Source organism: Nelusetta ayraudi, unplaced genomic scaffold (assembly GCF_046127955.1).
Source record: "Nelusetta ayraudi isolate G7.1 ecotype Tasmania unplaced genomic scaffold, CSIRO-AGI_Nayr_v1 ptg000004l, whole genome shotgun sequence".
NCBI classification, from domain to species: domain Eukaryota; kingdom Metazoa; phylum Chordata; class Actinopteri; order Tetraodontiformes; family Monacanthidae; genus Nelusetta; species Nelusetta ayraudi.
The window spans coordinates 942,180-961,840 of record NW_027466054.1 but is presented as its reverse complement, the minus strand read 5'-3'; the positions used below and the strand labels follow the sequence as shown (position 1 = coordinate 961,840).

General features: G+C 50.9%; 1 protein-coding gene across 7 annotated transcripts; it reads left to right on the top strand.

Moving 5' to 3' along the window:
- The first annotated feature begins 84 nt into the window (after positions 1-84).
- On the top strand, positions 85-19,661 carry als2b (alsin Rho guanine nucleotide exchange factor ALS2 b). Of its 7 annotated transcripts, none has more exons than XM_076042239.1 (34): positions 86-999; positions 1,477-1,554; positions 1,820-1,968; positions 2,465-3,318; positions 3,539-3,830; positions 3,996-4,173; positions 4,603-4,699; positions 4,777-4,854; positions 4,934-5,224; positions 5,343-5,514; positions 5,733-5,922; positions 8,493-8,558; positions 8,639-8,801; positions 8,955-9,086; positions 9,212-9,340; positions 10,150-10,220; positions 10,329-10,395; positions 10,592-10,776; positions 10,962-11,027; positions 11,118-11,219; positions 11,328-11,492; positions 11,566-11,677; positions 11,815-11,892; positions 12,010-12,143; positions 12,721-12,888; positions 12,971-13,085; positions 13,345-13,502; positions 13,582-13,698; positions 13,792-13,905; positions 14,359-14,410; positions 14,502-14,563; positions 14,681-14,830; positions 18,331-18,427; positions 18,507-19,661. In XM_076042239.1, exons 2-34 carry the CDS (start codon positions 1,535-1,537, stop codon positions 18,543-18,545), a joined length of 4,863 nt encoding a protein of 1,620 aa, XP_075898354.1. In that variant the 5' UTR covers positions 86-999; positions 1,477-1,534; the 3' UTR covers positions 18,546-19,661. The 7 variants fall into 7 exon arrangements, with proteins under 7 accessions (XP_075898339.1, XP_075898354.1, XP_075898332.1 ...); XM_076042217.1 differs by adding an exon at positions 1,254-1,346 and having other exon boundaries at positions 1,823-1,968; positions 13,792-13,968; positions 14,502-14,830; XM_076042202.1 differs by adding an exon at positions 1,254-1,346 and having other exon boundaries at positions 13,792-13,968; positions 14,502-14,830.

Here is a 19,661-nt window from a genome sequence, read left to right as displayed (position 1 = left end):
CCAGGGTTCTTTCTGCACCTTCTCATCCGGATGAAATGATCAGAGTTAAAATTCTCAAGTCAATAAATACATTTATGAAATAAATAAACACACATCTTAGCCCATCTTTGTTGTTTAATCATCCCTGGACTGCAAAAACACACAACAAAACACAATAAAAGCTAATCAGCAAAACACACAACGGCTCCTTGACAAGAGATGCCAACCATATGTTTGAACCCCAACACTCCTGCTACACACCAGCATACTGCATGACGTTTACCTGCGATTATACACTCATACCGATACCTGTATCAGTGTGATACACCTGCAAAACACAATTTAATCTCAGAACACAATTTATAATGGTATTATTCTTAATATTCTTAGTAGTATCCCGGCTTGGACGGGATGACAGCTGCTGTCAAAGTTCATAGAAGGAGGATGAGGAGGATGAAGAGAGGAGTGGGCGGAGCCGGAGCTGTTTCAAGAGAGGAACCGGCACGAGGTCCCGCCAGTTTCCCGCCTCGCTGTACAATCTTCTTTTTTTAAAATAAAAATAAAAATAAATAAATAAAAAACATTAACGTATTTGACGTTGACGTACTGGTCTCAGTATGACTAAAGTGCCCGGTTTGGGAGAATTTCTCTGAGGCAGAATGTTCTGGAACTCCGCCGCCGGCCTCTCTGAGTGAACCATCTGCCTCATAGACGAGCTCTCTGGGCAGAGGCGACCCGGGGATGCAGCAACAACAGCGGCGGCAGCAGGAACTTCGTCCCGCCGCTGAGCAGAGGCAAGAGAAGAAGCTGTTCCAGCTCCGGCTCCGCTGACTGGTCGATTGGACGGTGTAGCGTCAGTGAGAAGATCCGAGCATCTCAAGCCCCGCCGGAAGTGGAGCGACACGCCGACACCTGTGGCGGCGGTGGTAACGAGCTAGTTAGCCGCTAGTTAGCGGGACTGATTAGCTCAGGCTAGCTGCGATCACGGAGGGACAGGAAACACAAGCAACTGTTCGGGAGGTGAGTGTACCGACAGCGGCTTTGTAGTTTTTAAATGGTTCGACAGTTGAGTGACTCACACTGACTGAGTGCGAGTGAACGCGGAGCTGCTGTGTTGGCGTCACATCCGGTCTGGTTTTCGTAGCGAGATCCCTTGTTTATTAGCACGAGACTGAGCAGCGAGCAGAGCGGCGCTGGTGTGTTTGGACGGACGGACAGACAGACAGACAGACAAGAGTCAACATTACACAACTTTATTTGTCACATATTCATAGGATGTGCGGTGAAATGCTAACCGCAGATCGTCGAACAGCAAGAACAACATTGACAGTAAAGAAAGAGCAGAGGAAACAATCTAGAATAACGCCGTATGTAACCATTTTTTAAAAATATGTAAATACAAAAGAAGCACAACATTCAGAAAGGCACTTTTATGGAAAAATATGTGGAGTGTTTCAACAATGATTGCGCGCGCGCGCGTGTGTGTGTGTCTGCCAGGTGGGCTGCTGGTCAGACTGATGTGTTGATGGAGTGAAGTGAAGCTCTCCTGATCCGGATGGAACCCCAGATGAAGAGGTGGGTCTGGTTCTGCTATGGTTCTGCTTTGGTTCTGCTCTGGTTGTGACTCCATGTGACGGCCAGCTGATGAAGCTGCTGTGCTGAATGCAGCTAGTGTCCTGCTGCTGCTCAGCCCCTCCAGGCTCCAGCATAACTGACTCCTGATCTTCTTATGATGTGCTGCCTGTGGTTTTTATTTTCCATGTTGTTGCTGTGAGGCCTCAAACACTCTGATCCTTCACTTTTCCTTGGAGTCACTCTGTCTTGTGTCTCCCACCAACAGCAGCAGAGGATCAGTGGAGGAGGCCAAGCGAGGCCTCCTGCACACCTGGAGGGGCTACTCCTGCAGCGTCACCCCGGAGAGGCTGCTGCTGCCCTGGCCTGTCCTCCAGGTGGCGCTGGGCTCCAGACACGGAGTCCTGCTGCTGGAAGGTAGCTGCTCGTCAAACACAGTCCACTGAGTTCATCCACCAATCAAGAGGGTTTCAATGTAAAGACCTGTCCATCACCTCTGCTCCTCCTCTTCCCACCTTCTACTCCTCCTCTCCCTCCTTCCCCTTCTCCCTCCTACTCTTTCTCCTCCACTTTCACCTCCTCTTTGCTCCTGCTCCTCCTCCTCTTCCTCTTTCCTCCTCCCCTGCTCCTCCTCTTCCTCGTCTTGCCCCTCTGCCCCCTCTTCCTCCTCCTCCACTTCCACCTCCTTTTTGCTCCTCCTCCTCCTGAACCTCCTCTTTGCTCTTCCTCCCCCTCATCCTCATTGCTCCTCTTGCTCCTCCTCCTCTACCTCCTTCTGACACTCCTCCCCTTCCTCTTGCTCCTCCCTCACCTCCTTCTGCTCCTCCTCCTCTTCCTTGTTGCTCCTTCCCCTGATCTTTGCTCCCCTCCCGACCCCCTACTCCTCCTTCTCCTGCTCCTCGTCCTCTTCCAGGCGGTCAGGTCTACAGTCTCGGCTCTCTCCACTGCAGAGGGCTGCAGGGTCATGTGACAGCGCCCCAGCTGGAGAGCGCCCTGAGTGGCCACCGGGTGGCATGGGTGGCGGCCGGCAGCTTCCACAGCGGCGCCGTGACGGAGGAGGGCGCCGTGCTTATGTGGGGTGAGAACGGCGGCGGGCAGTGCGGCGTGCCGGGGCCAGGCACCGTGGCCACACCCACCCAGGTGGGACTGAGGGCGGCGATGCTCGAGCTGGCCTGCGGGGGGCAGCACACACTGGCGCTGTCGGCCCAGCGGGAGGTCTGGTCCTGGGGCAGCAGCCTTTGCTCCGGCCCACCTGGACCTACCTCCACCCACCCAGGACCTGGCCCCGCCCCCCCACCTCCTGCGTGGAGGCCTCAGAGGGTGGAGGCGCTGGCGGGCAGGTGCGTGCTGCAGGTGGCATGTGGCTCCGCCCACTGCCTCGCCCTGGTGCAGGACCTGCCCTCCCACCCCGTGGTGGACAGGTGCTGTCGCTGCGACCAGCTGCTCTACACCATGACGGACAAGGAGGACCACGTCATCATCTCCGACGGCCACTGTTGCTCCCTAGGGGAAGAGCTGGCCAAGGGGGCAGAGCCTCCACCCTCTGAGCCCCCCCCGCACACCGTCTCCCCACCCCCTGTCCGCAGCCCCTCCCCTCAGCAGCCCCCTGGGATGGCTCCAGGCCCCACCCCCTCCCAGGCCCCTTCCCCTGGGCGGAGCTCTCCCTACCCGGACCCGGAGGCAGTGCAGGAGTACCTGAAGCGGCTGGAAGACGGCACAGAGCAGCAGCAGGCAGCGGTCTGGGGGGGGCGGCTCCATGGCCTGCTGGTGAGGCCCCGCCCACCTCATGTCAGAGGTCAGAGGTCATGTCATCACCATCACTAACATCCTCCACCCTCTCTTCCTCCTCTCCTTTCCTTACCCCTCTCCCACCCTCCTCCTCTTTTTCCTCCTCCTTCTCTTCTTCTTCTTCCTCCTGCTCCTCGCTCTCCTCCTCCTCTTCCTCCTCCTCCTCTTTGCCCCACCTCCCCTGCTTCTCCTCCTCAAGCCCCTGGCAGGAGGCCACGCCCCCTCCCTCCTCTCTGGCTCCACCCTCAACAGCCTGGTGGCATCCTGCGCCTCGGCAGTCGGGGAGCGGGTGGCGTCCACCTGTGAGGCTCTGTCCCTCCGGAAGATGATGAACCTCTACCTGCCCTCGGGGGGCGCCACTGAGCGTGTGCGGCGTCAGGCGGAGGCAGAGTCTGCGGCGGCCAAGAAGAGCTGCAGTACCGGTGACATCCACCATGAGGAGGCGGAGACCCTGCGGCGCCGCCTTTCACTGCCAGGGCTCCTGTCACAGGGTAGGGACGCTGGTCGCTGACCTCTTGACCTCCTCCTATTCCCTCCTCATTCAGCGGAACAGCAGTTGGCTGCTGACCCCCTGTTGGTTTTATTATGATTGGAGCAGCACAAGAGTGTCTTTAGTTCCTGCACAACTTCACTGCCATCGCCGTCTGTGTGTCCAGTGTCTCCTCGGCTGCTCCGGAAGGTGGTCCGCCCCCCCCGGATGCGCCCGTTGGCCTCCAGCCCACTCGGGGGCGCCGTCCCTGAGATCCAGGAGTCCTTCCCCACCCTGCAGACAGAGGTGTGGAGCTGGGGGGCCGGCCAACAGGGTCAACTGGGTCACGGAGACTACCTGGACAGGTGACAAGAAGCCACTCCACCCATGCTCCTCTTCCTTCTCCTCCTCCTCCTCCTCCTCCTCTTCCTCCTCCCACTCCTCCTCTGACTGCTCCTCCACCTCTTCTTCCTTCCTTCCTGCTCTTCCTCCACCTGGACCGGTGTCACACCTGCTCCTCCCCCCGACCCCTCTTCCTCTTCCTACTGCTCTTCCTTCTCCTCTCCTCCTCCTCCTCCTCCGTCCCCTGCTCCTCCTTCTCCTGGACAGGTGACAGGAAGCCCCTTCATCCATGCCAGGTTTGCACAGCTAATGGCTAGCTAGACTGGCCTCATTGTGTGTGTGTGTGTGTGTGTGTGTGTGTGTGTGTGTGTGTGTGTGTGTGTGTGTGTGTGTGTGTGTGTGTGTGTGTGTGTGTGTGTGTGTGTGTGTGTGTGTGTGCGCGCTTCCTGCAGGCTGCAGCCGCTGTGCATCAAGAGTCTGAGCAATAAGGAGGTGGTCCGGGTGGCGGCTGGCGCCCAGCACTCGCTGGCTGTCACGGCCCAATCACAGGTGAGGTGGTGGGGCCACTGGAGGCGGTGGAGCTTGAGGTGTGGAGGTGTAAAGCTCTACTGTGGTTCCTGCTGCAGGTCTTCTCCTGGGGCAGCAACAGCTGCGGCCAGCTGGGACACATGGAGGCTCCGAGCACCGTGCCCCGCCTTGCCAAGGTGACCTTCACTAACCAGGAAGGAAGGAGGGATGGGGGGCCTTGACTAAACTCCTCTTCCTCCTCCTGCTGCTTCTCAGCTGTCGGAGGGAATCCGTGTGTGGGACGCAAGCGCCGGGGACAAGCACACTCTGCTGCTGGCCGATGGAGACTGCATCCAGCCAATCATCTACTACAGCGGCCAGCAGGTGGCGCTGGAGGTGGAGGAGGAGGAGCAGCAGGAGGAAGAGGGGTGTGCTCAGGAAGCTGAGGAGGAGGAGGAGGAGAAGCTGAAGACTGGAAGAGAAGGAAGAGGGGGAGGAGCCAGAGGAGGAGGTGGAGGCGGAGGCGGCTACACCCAGCAGCCTGTCCTGCTGCCCTTCTGCATGAACGTAAGCAGCAGCAGCAGATGTTCTCCAGCCTGGAGGAACCTGGTGGTGCAGCAGCAGCTTCACTTCACTTCTCTTTTCCTTCTTCTTTTTTTTCTTCTTCTTACTCTTTTCCTTGCAGCTCCGCTACGTCAGCAGTGTGTTTGCGGGCGGTGGCCAGTGTGTGGCACTGTCTGATACAAATGTTATGGGCTTCATCGCCGGCCTCCATGAGCTGGCAGCGGCTGAGCGCCGCTTCTACTGCAAGCTGTCCCATATCAAGGCCCAGATTGTGCGCCCCCTGCTGGAGCTGGGTGGGTACTGCACCTGTCTGTCTGTCTGTCTGTCAGTGTGTGTGAGACCAAGACGCCGCTCTGCTCACTGTGTGTGTGTGTGTGTGTGTGTGTGTGTGTGTGTGTGTGTCTCTCTTCTCTTACTCTCTCTCCCTCTGTCTCTCACTGTCTTGCTCACTCTCTGTTCCTCCCTCTCTCTCTTTCTCTCCATCCCTCCTTCCTTCTCCCTCTCCCTCCAGACGGGCTGGGCACTGCCCTAGGTCAGGTGACCCTCGGTCTGCTCCAGACCGTGGCGGGCCGCTTCTCCCTACTGTGTCAGCTGACGGGTCAGCACGCTGCCAGCCTGACGACCAACTTGCGGCGGCGCCGTGACCTCAGCAGCCTGTTGATCCTGGACCACGCCCCCGTCTTCCTGGATGCCTACCTGCAGTCAGTGCACCACACGCTCACTTTGTTTTCATTTCGGCCCCAAACATTTTTTACCTCTGCACTATAGGGCCCATTGAGCAAGTAGCACTTCCCATCATACTTCTGTAACTCCCATGATGCATCAGGACACATCAGCCAATTCGAAGGAGCCCTTTATCATGATTTTCTGGCCTTTCTAATTGTTTTTTGAAAGACTAAAAGTCCACGATTGAAAAATCTGCAAAAGAAAAATTTATTATAAACCACATCAAAGGTCGTCCTGTCAGCCCTTTTATAGGCCTTTGTGTTGCGGTGTAATGGGGAAAATGCTTTTTGGGCCCAATGGGATTTATTTTGGCTGCAGTACCTCGAGTGGCCACAAGTAGTGGCCGGTGGTACTGCTAAACTATGGAGCTATTGTTTTGTTTCATTATTATTCAATCAAAAAAAATGTTGCTTCAATCAAAAAATACGTTTTCAATTAAAAAATACCTTTCCAATCAAAGAAATAAAGTGTTCGAATTCAAAAGTATAGTTGAGACTCAAAAAAATGCATTTGAACACTGTTTTTCTTTGATTGAAAAGGGAGTTTTTGATTTAAGTGTAGGTTCTTTTTATTTTAAGCAACGTTTTTGATTGAAGTGATGTTGATTTGTGTTTGAGCCGTATTATGGTTACGACATTTGTGTCTTTATAATTCAATCAAAAAAATAAATATTTTCAAAAAAAAAAATTTCAAGTTTTGTTTTGTTTTTTCATTGAAAACGTTTTTTCGATTTGAAGTGATTTTTCTTCTTTGAATGAAGTGAAAAGTTTTGAAGTCGAAAATTTGTTAAAGTAATTTTGACACAAACATCCTGCAGTGGGCGGGCGCTTCCCCATTGGTCAGATCTGTTTGAGTGACAAGACTGTCTGCACCAACCACATCTTTCTAACAATCACGTCAGCCAGCGAGCAGCAGCGTGGATGTGAAGCAGTAGTGGAGTGGAGTGGAGTTGTTGGTAAAGGCGTGTTTACAGTGCTGCTCGGTCTGTGGTTGCTTTTCTGTTCAAGAAAGAACAGTTTTCCTCACTGAAGTCACAGTTGATCATTTATGCAGGCAACATTTATAATTTAATGTTTCGTTTTCTGGGAGAGTAAAGGTGTAGTTCAACCTTTATATTTTCACCAAAAGTAAACACGAGACAGATACAACGGGAAATAGCATCTATTTAAAAACAAACAGACAGTAAACACGCCTCCTTATTTGAAACAGCTGCCCTAGCGAGCCAAGGACCACTTTATGCCGCGGTGTTCGAGGCTTCCTCGCAGCGAAGAGCCACGTCCTCTCGACCAATCCGTATTTCCTCTCGTCTCAAGACTCCTCGGATTCCCTAGCTTACCGCGCCTCACGCAGGAGCAACTCGGTTTGTTCCGAGCGCTTCGCCGTTTGCCGCTCGTCGTTTTCGCGAATATGGTTGAACACAATCGCGACGTCGAGGGCGTTCCCGGTTCGCCTGCCTCTCCCAAAAAGACAAAAAAACATGTTTTGAAAAAGCTGTTTTCAAAAAATGTATTTACATATAAATATATTTGTACACCATCAATAGTAGCTGCTTGTGTTCACGGTAAAATGTACCTGACACTGAAGTTCCGTGTCGAAAGAGTTGGCGTGGATGTCCGCTCCGACAGGGAACATCGACGAGGACACTGAGCCAATCCAGTGCCCTGCTCGTCGCTACGTCACCACTAAACTCGCCTCGTCTCGCTTGGACACTGAGGGATTGAGGTACCAAAACGGCACCTCCTACAACCGTGTAGCGACCAGTGCGAACGCTCTACAACCGTACCGTGGCGAGGCGAGGCTATGTAAACACGCCTTTACCAACAACTCCCCTCCACTCCACTACTGCTCCACATCCATGCTGCTGCTTGCTGGCTGACTTGATTGTTAGAAAGACGTGGTTGGTGCGGGATGTTTGGGTCAAAATGACATCAAAACTTTTTTCACTTCATTCAAAGAAAAAAAAATCACTTCAAATCGAAAAAACGTTTTCAATGAAAAAAATAAAACTTTAAAGATTTTTTTTTTGATTGAATTGATTTTTTTTTTCTCAAACACAAATCAACATTGGTGCAGACAGTCTTGTCACTCAAACAGATCTGACCAATGGGGAAGCGCCCGCCCACTGCAGGATGTTTGTGTCAAAATTACTTCAACACATTTTTAACTTCAAAACTTTTTTCACTTCATTCAAAGAAAAAAAATCACTTCAAATCGAAAAAACGTTTTCAATAAAAAAACAAAACAAAATTTGAGATGTTTTTTTATTTTTTTTATTTTTAATTTTTTTATTGAATTATAAAGACACAAATGTCGTACCCATAATATGGCTCATACACAAATCAACATCACTTCAATCAAAAACGTTGCTTCAAATAAAAAAAAAAACTACACTTCAATCAAAAAACTATATTTTGGAATTCAAACACTTTATTTCTTTGATTGGAAAGTGTTTTTTTTAATTGAAAATATTTTTTTTGATTGAATAATAAAGAAACAAAAATAGCGCCATACTAAATAAACCTTCTCCTCCTCCTTCTCTGCTCAGGTACTGCAGCGCTGTGGGCAACTTCCTGGTGATGGGGGGCTTCCAGGCTCTGACCAAACCCTCACTGTGCGTCCACACACACACACATACCACACCTCAGCAGCGCCACCTCCTAGCCAACACAGGGCCTGTTGTGTTCCTTCCAGGGACTTCTTTGGGAAGAGTCCCGAGCTGCTGCAGAGGCTGTCAGAGTGCAGCGAGGAGAACCCAGCCATGGCCGACCTGCTGGTGGCGCTCTTCTACCTCCCCACGCAACACCTGCGCGACTACAGCCGGCTGCTGCTCAAACTGGCCACCTGCTTTGAAGTGGTAGCTGCACTCACCCTGTGATCCCAGACTGGAGGTTCCCGCCACTGCAGCTGTGTGTGTGTGTGTGTGTGTGTGTGTGTGTGTGTGTGTGTGTGTGTGTGTGTGTGTGTGTGTGTGTGTGTGTGTGTGTGTGTGTGTGTGTGTGTGTGTCAGTCATCCCCAGAGTACCAGCGGCTGCAGGAAAGCTGCTCCTGCCTGGAGGCCCTCAGCCTGCAGCTGCAGAGGAGCAGGAAGGAGGCCGAGAACACCTCCCACTTCTGGAGGAGCTTCCCTGGGAAGATGACGGTCAGTGATGAAGATGATGATGATGGCGACGATGATGATGATGATGATCATGATCATGATGGTTGTGTGTGTGTGTGTGTGTGTGTGTGTGTGTGTGTGTGTGTGTGTGTGTGTGCGCACTCCAGGATTCTCTGAGGAAGCCTCAGCGCCGCCTGGTGTGTGAGAGCAGCAACAAGGCGCTGACCCTGCTCAACGCCGGCCGCTTCTCCGTCAACTGGTTCATCCTCTTCAATGACGCCCTGGTGCACGCACAGGTACACACGTGCACGCACGCACATACACACACACACACACACACACACACACCACTGGAGAGCCTCCGTTGATCAGAAGCTGGTGTGTGTGTGTGTGTGTGTGTGTGTGTGCTTGCCTTGCCTCCGTGCTGCCAGGGGGTGGCGCCGCATAAGAACCTGGTGAGTGTCTAGCTGGAGGGTGGTGTGAACACAGCGCACCCTGCTGGCCCCGTCCTCATCCTGCTCCCACTTCCCAGTCTGTGTGTGTGTCTGTGGGTGTGTGTTAAGTAGTGGGGCTCTGTGTCACTGGATTGAGCTGTGTAGAGGTTGGAAGTCAGAGGTCAGAAACTGAAGTGCTGTCTTCCTCCTGATTGGCTGGAACTTCCTCTCATCGCGGCTCACTTCCTGTCTGTCCTCCCTTCTCACTTCCACCTGCCCACTTCCTGTCTTGGACTCCTCTCTGTGTTTGGTGTGATTGGTGTGATGCACCCTAAGACCTGCCCCTTACCCCCAATCTGAAACTAGAAGATGTTTGCCCCTGCAAAGTTGTGACTTTTGTAAATGTGAACGTTTGTTGTGCACTTTTGAGTTTTTACTTTTTTATACTCGATTGACAGTTTGTGCTGTGCCTGATTATATTTATGCATCAGCATCTACTTCCTGTTTGCATCCTTCTCCTCCTCATGTCTTATGTTTGTTTATATTCACTTTATTTGTAGATGATGTTAATATTGAGCTGCTTCTCCTGGTGTGTGTGTGTGTGTGTGTGCATAAAGTTGAAATAATTCACTATCTCCTCTGCCAACTTCCTGTCCCACTTCCTGTCCCAGTTCTCCACCCACCATGTGTTCCCCCTGGCCACGCTGTGGGTGGAGCCCATCCCTGAGGAAAACTCCAACCTGTGAGTGCTCACCTGTCACACCCACCTGTCTGACCTCTGGCACCTGCTCTGAGGCTGTGTGTGTGTGTGTGTGTGTGTGTGTGTGTGTGTGTGTGTGTGTGCGCGCAGGTGTGGCTTGAAGGTGATCACTCCAGAGGAGACCTTCACTCTGCTGGCATCCTCACCTGTGGAAAAGGTCAGTGTGTGTTTCTGTTGGGGCTCTTCTAAGTGTAGCATTCCAGAATACGATCATGTGTGTCATTTCTGGTGGACTGAAGTGTGTGTGTGTGTGTGTGTGTGTGTGTGTGTGTGTGTGTGTGTGTGTGTGTGTGTGTGTGTGTGTGTGTGTGTGTGTGTGTGTGTGTGTGTGTGTGTGTGTGTGTCTTTGACAGAATAAGTGGCTCCGCTCCATCAACCAGGCGGTGGTCCTGGCCCTGGGTTGTGGTGGGGCAGGGCCACAGGAAATGACATCATCACCACCTGCCAGTAGGACAGCTTCCTACACCTTCTACAAGGAAGGTCGTCTGAAGGACGCCGTGTACGAGGGTCGCTGGATTGGTGGGAAACCTGACAGCAGGTCAGAGATCACGCTGAAAAACCTTCCATCCATTTGTCCATCCATCAACCATCTCTTATCCATATTTCCTCCATCCATCCATCCATCCTTCATCCAACCTTCAATTCATCCATCCTTCCACCGCCATCCATCCTCCATTCTTCATTTCTTCATCCATCCTTCCATCCGTCCTGCTCCTCCTCCAGGGGGGTCCTGAAGTGGCCTGATGGGAGACTCTACACAGGGACCTTCAAGAACGGCCTGGAGGACGGGTGAGTTGGCTCCCCTTTCTGTGTGGGGTGCGCGACTGACCTTCCTACCTGACTACGATTGGCTGTGTCTGCCACCGCCCCTCCCCCCAGTGTCGGCGAGCTGATGGCTCCCAGCAAGACCAGCAGCAACCAGAGCGACTACTACCAGGGAGAGTGGAGGGAGGGCAGGATGCACGGCCAGGGCTGCTACAAGTCAGTCTGTGACATTTGACCTGATGACCTTCATCTGGTGACCTTCACCCTGGTGACCTCGGCTGTGTGTGTGTGTGTGTGTGTGTGTGTGTGTGCGTGCGCGAGCAGGTACTCCAGTGGAGAGGTGTACCAGGGCTCATTCGTGCAACAGCAGCGCCACGGTCATGGGACGCTGCGCAGTGGGAAGCTCAACACCTCCTGTCCCAGCGTCTTCATTGGCCAATGGCAGCACGATAGGAAGTCCGGCTACGGCGTCTTCGACGACATCACCAAGTACGTCGCCACCGCGGGTGAAGTGAGGGGAGGAGAGGTGGTGGGAGCTGATTGGCCGCTGGTGTCTCCTCAGGGGGGAGAAGTACATGGGGGCGTGGCTGGACGGCCAGAGGCACGGTGCCGGCGTGGTGGTCACACAGTTTGGACTCTACTATGAAGGAGCCTTCAAGGACAACAAAATGATGGTGAGTCTAGACCTTCTGAAGGTGGTCAGGTGGTGAAGATGGTGGTGGTGGTGATGGTGATGATAATGGTGGTCGTGATGGCGGTGGTGATGATGATGATGATGATGATGATGAAGATAAAGGTGATGTGTCTTCAGGGCAGCGGCATCCTGGTTTCCGAGGACGACACCACCTTCCAGGGAGAATTCTCCGACGACTGGACCCTCAGCGGGAAGGTGAGGTCACACTGGAGGTCAACCTCCTGGGCTTCCTGTGGTTGGGTATTTTTTTTGAAGATGATGTGACGATCCCTCCGTCCTGTCCTCCGGCTGTGGTGGTGGTGCCCCCTGCAGGGCGTGCTGACCCTGGCTAACGGGGACTTCCTGGAGGGAGTGTTCAGTGGTGAGTGGGGCTCTGGACTGAAGGTGTCTGGTTCCTACGTCAAGCCTCACCTGTTGAACCTGGACAAGGACAAGAACCGCCAGCCGTGAGTCCCTCACTCCACCTCCTCCTCTCCTCTCCCTCCTCCTCTTCCTTTTCAACCTCCTCCCTCCCTTCACCTCACACCTCCTTCCACCCTCCCTCTCCCTCTCCTCACACCTCTTCCTCATCTCCACCTCCGCCCTCCCTCCTCCTCCTTCTGCTCCTCCTCACATCTCTTACCTCCCTCCTCCTCCACCCCTTTGTCCCCCCCTCCCTCCCCTTTCACCCTCCTCCTCACACCTCCTCCCTGCCTCACTCCCTCTCTCCCTCTCCCTCACACCACCTCTTCACCTCCACCTCCTTCACTCCTCCTCTCTCCTTCTCTCTCACTCTTCCTCACCTCCTCCCTCCTTCACTCCCTCTCTCTGACACCTCCTCCCTCCCTACCTACTTCCTTCTCCCTCTCTCTGCACGCCTCCTCCTGGCCTCCACCTCCGTCTTGCTTCCCTCTTCCTCCTCCTCATACTTTTCCCTCCCTCCTTCACTCCCTCACACCTCCTCGTCCTCCCTCCTTCCCTCTCTCTCCCTCCTTCTCACATCTCATCCCTCTTTTCCTCCCTACTGCTCCTCCTCCCTGACAGGAAGTTGGGTCAGCTGTGTGTGAGTGCCGAGGAGAAGTGGTGCTCGGTCTTCCAGGAGTGCTGGAGCCAGCTGGGCTGTGAGGAGATGGGCAGAGGCCACGCCCCCCAGGCCTGGGAGAACATCACCCTGGCCCTCAGCGTCGGCCGCCAGCAGCCCCAGCAGGACAGGTGCTGCTACTGCTCACACTGCCTCCTGCTGGGCTTGAGCTCCGTGTTTCAGGCTGACTGTGTGTGTGTGTGTGTGTGTCAGTCCGGAATCACTGTCCAGGAGCCATAGCAGGACCCTGGACAGCTTGGAGGTCCCTCAGCACCACGGACCAATCAGCATGGAGAGATACAGCGACATCCGCCTCTACCTTATCAAGGTAAGCCCTGCCCCCTCCACCCCTGGATCATACTGCTCCTCCCCTCCTGCTCCTTAGCCCCTCTCCTCCGGACTGGATCATACTGGCCCCTCTCCTCCTGCTACTTAGCCCCTCCCCTCCTGGTTTATACTGGCCTCTCCCCTCCTGCTACTTAGCCCCTCCCCCTCTTGCTCCTTAGCCTCGCCACTTCTGCTCCTTAGCTCCTCCCTCCCAATCCCAGCCCCTCCCTTCACCCACTCACACCGTCCCTCCCCCCCAGGCTTGCGACACCCCACTGCACCCCCTGGGCCGCCTGCTGGAGGCGCTGGTGGCCGTCTACAGGATGACCTACGTGGGCGTGGGCGCCAACCGCCGCCTGTTGCCACAGGCCGTCCAGGAGATCCATTCCTACCTGGGCCGCATCTTCCAGATCGTCAGGTAGCCCCCCCCCCCCCCCCCCACCTCGCTGACATCACACCATCACCTGTGACCTGTAATTCAGGCGACCAATTGGCAGGTTCCTGTTCCCGGAGCTGCCAGCAGAGGGTGGTGCCATCCCGGACCCCGGCGCTGCCCTACAGGCCACACCCCCCCCGGCGGACAGCCATGCCCAGTCGGAGTCGCCCAGACCAGGGTAACCACCACCAGGGGGCCTCGCAGCGCTGTTGACCTGCTGCTGTTGCTGTGTCGGCCAATCACTGACCTGTGTCCCCACCCACCCCCACAGCCGAGTGGTGAGCAGCTCCGCCCTCCTGCTGCCCGTCCTGCTGCCCCGCCTCTACCCTCCCCTCTTCACCCTTTACGCCCTGGACAAGGAGCGCCAGGACACAACCTATTGGGAGTGCGTGCTGCGCCTCAACAAGCAGGCCGACCTGGCACTGCTGCACTTCCTGGGAGTCCAGCAGTACGGCACACATACACACGAACACACACACAGTATTTAGCTCTTTATTGAAATGACTCTTAAACTACTGAAAAAAATGGATGAAAAACAGCTATTTTATGTCGTACTGAATATTAATATCATTTCCTCAAGTTTGGCTTAAGGGCCAAATTAAAAAGCTTAACGGGCTGCATATTGGTTCCCCGGGCCATAGTTTGCCTATGCCTGCCTTAACCATAACCCCATTTATTTATAAATAATAATCATTTGTTTTTGTTAATAAAGTGTGGTTTGTGAAAATCTGGAATTCTTCTTCTTCTTCTTCTTCTTCTTCTTCATCTTCCTCCTCTTCCTCTTCCTCTTCCTCTTCCTCTTCCTCCTCTTCCTCTTCCTCTCCCTCCTTCTCCTCAGGAAGTTCTGGCCCGTCTCCGTCTCCACGGTCACTGCTGCAGAGAAACAGGAGGTGATGTGTGTTCCTCAGAGCAGGTTGTGGTGGTGGTTGTGGTCAGCCCCCCCCCCACCCCCCCTAGCCAGGTGTCTTGTTTTTCCTGCAGGTTCTCTCCAGCACCAGGGACGTCTGCTTCGCCTCCGCCGTGGAGACATTGCAGCAGATCAGGTGGGCCGGCATTCCACCTCTGACCTTTTGCTTGACCTTTGCCCTCTTTTGGCGTTGTGTTGTGCAGCATCCTGTGTGTGTGTGTGTGTGTGTGTGTGTGTGTGTGTGTGTGTGCAGCACGACTTTCACACCCTCGGACAAGCTGCAGGTCATCCAGCTGACCTTTGAGGAGATCACACAGGAAGTGCAGGCACTGCTGCAACACGACTTCCTTTGGTCCATGGACGACCTCTTCCCCGTCTTCCTCTACGTGGTGCTGCGTGCACGGTGGGCTGCACACACACACGCACACCAGGGTTTTAATCGTTAACGAAAACGAACGAAAAAAAGGAAAAATAAAATTGAAATAAGCTATTTTGTTAACTGAAATAGATAAAAACGAAAATTACAAGACAAAAACGATAACTTAAACTGTTTTCTTAAACTAACAAACTTAAATTGCCGTCATATTTCCCTTTGTGTTCATCTCTGTCAAATGAATATTTGCCTTGGACAATTTTAGTTTTAGTTTTGCGCAGCAGCACCTAAATGCACCTCACGTTCTATGGCGTCATCTCTCTTTCGCAGCAGTAGGTTAGCGAATTACTCACTGCGGCGGCAAAAGTCCGATATGGGACTTTTTTTCGAATACGATGACAAACCCGACAAAACTTAAAGTCCATTTAAGAAGCTCGCACAAAGCAGCTAATCTCAAATACCTAAACAAGCTAGCCACTGTTGGTCCCCTCCCCCCCGCCGTAGCCCTCAGAAAGAGAAGCAACATCTCGGCTAGGAAGCACAGGGAAGGAGATGACGGTAATGGACTGCTTTCATCGTCGACCAAGCTGCTGGTCAGTACTCAGTACATACACCGGAACGCCACAAGCGGGAAGATGCATTACTGAACATGTTTATTGAGACTGGGATGTCGACACCACTGTGTGACTCCGTTGCCTTCGAAAGGTTCTGCACTTTACTCGAAACCAAAATTCAAATGCCCCGGTGCTGCAAGAGTGAATCACCTTTTTGGAGCTAAGATGGAAAAGGCTTTGCTGGTTATTTTTGAATTTTTTGGTTTGACCAGATGTGTTTCACAGTGCCGCACACAGTGTTCATCTGTAATGCACTTTGTATGTATTCCTTGATGGAGTAGTTCATCCTAAAATAATAAGTCAGTTATAATTCACCCTCATTTTTTGTTGAATACTGTTGTACAATAGTCACTCTGACCATTTTGAATCCTGCACCAGACAAATAACCCAAAGTATAAAACAACTAAAACTGTAACTAACTTAAACTAAGCTTTTTTGAAAATATAAAAACTAGCAAACCCACACTAAAAACTAATTAAAACCAATTGAATTGTAGGGAAATAAGTCAAAACAAAATAAAACTAAACTAAAATGAAAAATCCAAAACTGTTATAACTCTGACGCACACACATGCACACACATGTTTGAACATTTTTCAGGGTTCAGTCATCAGTAGTGTTGCACCGATACCACTTTTTTACAGTACTAGTACTCACCAATACAGAGTACTTATAATAACTAATAATAAGGCCATTACACATTATAGAATTACTTTGATAGTTTTTTTTTAGTTTCCCACAGTTGTGTTATTTGAACAACATTCTTCAGGTTTTTCTAAGTTTCGAAGTTTCACTGCATTACAAACACATATTTAACACAATTGTCATATATATTCATGTACAACTGGTATGGGTGTCATGGTATTGGCACGTATTGCACAACTACAAGTCGAGTTCTCAATCCTGGTATCTGGTACCCATTCCTGGTATCGGTATTGGTACTGGTGTATCTCTAGTCATCACAAAATGTTGTGTTTTTTTTTTTGATCAAGGTCTTTTTATTTTGGTTTTATCATTTACAGTTCACAGTTTAACATGAATTCAGTGAAACAGAAAACAGAAACAGAACAGTAAGTTTCCTCCATCCCTCCTCCCACCCCGACACCATACCAGACAGGATACATAAGTACAGAGCAAAAAATTCCAAGTACAGGATTGACAAAGCCAAATATGACAAATGAAAAAAGGAAGGGAAAAAAATGGTAAAGGGATAACAGCAGGTAACAGTTGAGGATTATGATACAATGTTATCTGCCTCCATATCCTCAACAAATAGTAAAAAAGGCTGCCAGATATTATAAGATTTTCTAGTAGATCCCCTAATTGTGTATCTGATCTTCTCCAATTTGATATGATACATGACTTCCCTAATCCAGTGACTGTGTGTTGGAAGTGTTGGGTCTTTCCATTTTAATAATATCTGTAGGAGCGAAGCCTAGTGCTTTGCTTCTTGTATGCTTGACCCTAAATTACCTGGCTGACGCGCCCGCTAGTGTTGCTATGTATTGCTCAGGAAAAACAATCCTTACACCTCTCTTGCGATGAAAGAAGGGGTTTCCACATTTATTCCAGTTCCATTTAAATCCCAAGCAGTCAAAACAAACATTTCGCGGCAGAGCGGCCAAAAACCGTTTGCTCTTCCGGGTAAAAGCACCTGTCGACAATAGTGACATGGCTACCTTTATAACCCTAAACCACAAACAATACCAGAACACAGCGACACCCACAGCATAAAGAGTGTAACAACAACTGTCTCACTGGCTCAGATAAAAACAACAACATTTTGGCTGCTACTATATCAATCTCCTAGCTAATAGAGAACAGAAAGCCAGTACAGTATTTTCTTTTGATCCCAGTTTGGAGTCTGTTTTAGCTACACCAAAGAATGCAATCAATGGAGATGGCATTATTTCCTTTCCGAAAATCTTAGAAAAGGTACCGAAAATGGATTGCCAGAAGGTCCAAAGCTTTGGACACGTCCAAAACATATGTAAGGGAGTGGCTGGGTCTCTTCGGCATCGATCACAATTGAGATCTAAATCAGGTTTGATCTTGGCAAGTCTAACTTTAGACCAGTGCAGTCGGTGTACAATCTTAAACTGAATGACAGTATGTCGAAGACAAATGGAAGATGAAAAGATTCCCTGTATTATTTTCCCCCAAATACTGTCTGTGATTGATTCATTTAAATCTGTCTGCCATTTATTCTTGAGGAGGTCCAAAGCCATCAAGTTATGAGAGTACAGCGTTTCGTAAAATGTCCCAATAGTTCGTTTCCTAATTAGTCTACAATCAAAAATTGAGTCTAGTAGACTGGTTGGTGGACACAAGGGAAAACATTTAAAGTTTGAAAATACAAAATTCTGAAGTTGTAAGTATCTGTAGAAATGTGATTTGGGAATATGATGTTTTTGTACTAATTGTTCAAAGGAGGCAAAAGTGCCATCGATATACAGATCAGACAGTGAGACCATACCTCTTCTGGACCAGCCAGCAAAGACCTCATCTATTATAGACGGTGTAAACATGTGGTTTTTTGCAATTGGTGTAGCGTGAGATAAATCAGTCAGCGAGAAGGATCTTCTAAACTGGTTCCATATTTTGATTGAGTGCAAAACAATGGGGTTAGAAGTAAGGTTAGAAATGGGCTGTGTGAATGGCAACTAAAACAGTACAGCATTACTCTATTATTATATTATTATATTATTATAACAGCCCAATAATTATACAAAAAATTAGGGAGTGCCAACCCTCCCATTAAGCAAGGTTTTTGGAGTACACTTCTCTTAATCCAGGGTATTTTTTTGTTCCAAATGAAACTTGATATCTGATTATTTAATTTGGTAAAAAATTATTTAGTTAAGTTTTGGTTTTTGTGGTTGTTGCTGAAGCTGAACGCAGTGTTTGTCTGCTTCAGGATCAGGAACCTGGGGTCAGAGGTCAGCCTGATCGAGGACTTGATGGACCCCTGCGTGCAGCACGGAGAGCACGGCATCATGTTCACCACCCTGAAGGTCAAACGTTGGGCAAGGTCAAGTTGTAGGTTGACCCCTGGAGCTGCTGCCCTGACCTCCTGCTGTGTGTCTCCTACAGGCCTGCTACTACCAGATCCAGCACGAGAAGATCACGTAGAAGCAGCCCCACCCCTTCCGCCCCCAGTCACCAGCCAATCAGGTTGCTGTTGCAGCTGACCAAGGCCCAGATGAGCGCCACCTGAAAAGGGCACCGCCGCCACCCACCATCCGGAGTCGCCACGCAGTCAGACCTCCTGAAGGAAACATGCTACGTTGTGCCACAAGAAGTGACATCACATACTTCCTGTGCCTCCTCCAATCAGAAGCCAGACTCCGAGCATTATTGTTGTGTCTTCATCTGAAAGAAAAAAAATGCCTGCCACATTTCTGAAGGTCCATGTGTGAAGAAGTCTTTCAAACTGTTCTACCCACCTTCCCACCTCCCACACCTGCCCGGCCCACTTGGCCCACTTTACAGACTGAAGACATTTCCAAGAATCGGGACGATTCAATTTCAACTGCTTTGACTTGCTTTAATTCAGTTTCAGCTCTTCACTCTTTTTCCACTTGTGTTGCTAATTACATGTTGTTGTGTTTCTCCTGAAGTGGAAACTAGTTGCAGTGAACCTGCTGATTGTGGTATGAAGTTGGGGAAAGATGGTCACATGGTTTTGCTGCTGGAATGCAGTTGCAGGGGGCGCTGCTGCTGCTGTTGTTGTGAACTTTGAACTACTGCCTTCGTTGAAACATTGTTGCATGTTTTTGGGTTTGATGAGAGATCAACATCCATCAGACCTGAAGCTCCGCCCCCTAAGACAGTTATGACATTACGCTGCCTTCAATTTCCTCGTAGAGTTAAGCAGTGAACCTCTGTAATGTCACACATGGCACTGATACCTCTCCAGGTGTTGCCCCCCCCTCCTCCTAACTCACTATGTTGACAGTATAAAACTGACAGTGAAGAAAAGTTGTCTCTTTCAGTGTTTATATTGCACCTGTTCCTCTTGCTGCTGCCCTCTAGTGGCCAAAGCTTGTTTCCCTCTACTGGCCGTCTGCAGGTATCATAAAAAGTCCTGGCCAGTGAGTTTGTTAGTTTGTGTTTCACAGCAGCTGTTCCAACAGTCAGGACGGTGCAGGCTGTTGCACTGTAGTGATCACATGACATGTGAGCAGGATGTTGGTGCCTACAAATAAAGACAAACTAACAGCAATAAAGTTCTTCAGATCTCCACGA

Excerpts from the sequence above, each read along its gene's own strand:
- als2b (XM_076042193.1), top strand. The coding sequence starts at position 1,535 with ATGGAACCCCAGATGAAGAG. Across the intron at positions 4,700-4,776 it reads CTGTCACGGCCCAATCACAG|GTCTTCTCCTGGGGCAGCAA; the intron begins GTGAGGTGGTGG and ends TTCCTGCTGCAG. Across the intron at positions 5,923-8,492 it reads TTCCTGGATGCCTACCTGCA|GTACTGCAGCGCTGTGGGCA; the intron begins GTCAGTGCACCA and ends TTCTCTGCTCAG.